General features: G+C 36.4%; 1 protein-coding gene across 1 annotated transcript; it reads left to right on the top strand.

The window, feature by feature from the left end:
• Positions 1-21: 21 nt before the first annotated feature.
• LOC111383343 lies at positions 22-567 on the top strand. Its single transcript, XM_023007438.1, has one exon. It carries the CDS (start codon positions 22-24, stop codon positions 565-567), a length of 546 nt encoding a protein of 181 aa, XP_022863206.1.
• The last annotated feature ends 1,401 nt before the right edge of the window (positions 568-1,968 follow it).

Raw genomic sequence — 1,968 nt, forward strand, 5'->3', positions numbered from 1 at the left:
ATCCTCTCCAAGCAACGTTCCATGAGTGAAAAATCAGCCGGTTCATCGACAAATTTTTCCAGAAGAAGTCTGGATACAGTTTTTGGCGGAAAAACACCAAGATGGGTGGAGTTCTGGAGCGACGCCGCCATAGATCGCCGTCGGAGGAACTCAAATTCATCATCCTCATCTTCATCATCACCAGAAAGGTACTTCGAAATGCCAAGATCCAAGATCCCAAAATGGGTCGATGATTACATGACTCAAATCGGGTCGGTCCTGAAAGAAGGCGGGTGGGCTGAATCAGACGTATCAGAAATCATACACGTGTCAGCATCCGGATTCTTCGAAGGCGAGATGGTGATGTTGGACAATCAAGCAATACTTGATGCTATGTCACTGAAAGCGGATAAGTATTCCGATTTGCTCCAGAAATCCGGATGGAGCTCCGAAGAGGTTTCGGATGCATTAGGATTTGATTTCAGACGAGAAAAGGAGAAACAACCTGTAAAAAAGTTGTCACCGGAGTTGGTCGAAAGAATCGGGAAACTGGCTGAGTCTGTCTCCGGCTGTTCATCATCAACCTAATAGTTAACCGGCAAACATCGAGATTCTTTTCCCTTTCTGTTTTTACACTTTTCGAAGTCTGGTGTTCACGATTTTTGTTGTGCTCTGAGAAATGGGATGGTATAGAAAACGTTATGAGAAAGTTGATTAACATACACATAACCAAATCAAATGAGAAAAATTATACTAATACCTGTTTAAATTATTTCTGTACTTGTTGATTTGCAGCTATTTGTATATTTTTATTTTTTGGGCACTAATTGTGTTTGAATTTTATTTTTTTTAAAAATTTTTTTTAAAAAACGAATGTGGTTAAAATAAATTTTAAAAAAAAAAAAGAAGAAGAAAAAGCAATTTTAGTGTTTTTTTTTAAAGGTTGAACCTCAACATTAATGGTCTCCCCTAAATCATAATCTACTCACGTCCCTAAATCATCGAAGAAATGAAGTAGTGCATAGCCGTTAATTAGAACGCATCATGACGGCATGACCTCCAAGTTTTGAGATGCACGTTTATAGACACATGTACGTACATTGTGACAAATATGTCCCAACAATTTGTGTCCATTACTTTATATTGAATTTTTTGTCGTACAATTGGCTAAAAAATGAGTTCAATAGTCAACACCAATTAAGGGGCTTAATTGACACCTTGAATTTTAAAATCTCCCAATTTAACACTTTTCCCCGTTTGTTTAGGTAAAAGATGACCACAAATAGTGGGGAGATGAAGGGCGAGTGACACCAAATATTTCAAGAATATATTTCACCTTTGAGATTAAATCAATTTACATTTTTTTTTTCAATAAATGTATTAAAAATGGGGGGCATTGCATTGGATAGAAAACGATCCAAAAAGCAAAGGCTCGACCAAAGGGCTACTCTCTTTAATGCTCTTATCAATTGAAGCTACTTCAACAGATTGCGACTTGCACTTGGTCGTGGATCAATGCTCCCAATTGTTAAAGACGTCGATGCAACACTAAGTTAATCAAAAATTGTTCAAGTAGAATGACTATTTACCAGATATTGTATATAGTTTAATATTAATTTTGCTCTTTTCCAACAGTGCCTGCATAAGACTCCCATCTGGATCTTACCAAGCAAGCAATATAACTCATTCAACCTTTTTCCCTATTTGTAGCACATCACTAAAAAGACACCCAACAAATCAATGTTTTGGAAGTTAATTTCCATTTTAATTCACTCGAGTTCCACATCTACTTGCAATTTTAAGAGTACCGTTGAACCCTCTTCATAATAATTAGCTGATTTAGACTTAATTAGTAAAATATTACTCGGTGTTCAACTTAATCTGTTACTGCCATTAATTCTGTCAAAATAAATAATGAAACGGACGGGGAAAAAGGAGATAATTTTATATTATTCAAGAAAATCTGGAAGTGGGCCCCAGCTCCACTAC

The sequence above is a fragment of the Olea europaea genome, unplaced genomic scaffold (genome assembly GCF_002742605.1).
Source record: "Olea europaea var. sylvestris unplaced genomic scaffold, O_europaea_v1 scaffold2661, whole genome shotgun sequence".
NCBI classification, from domain to species: Eukaryota; Viridiplantae; Streptophyta; class Magnoliopsida; order Lamiales; family Oleaceae; genus Olea; species Olea europaea.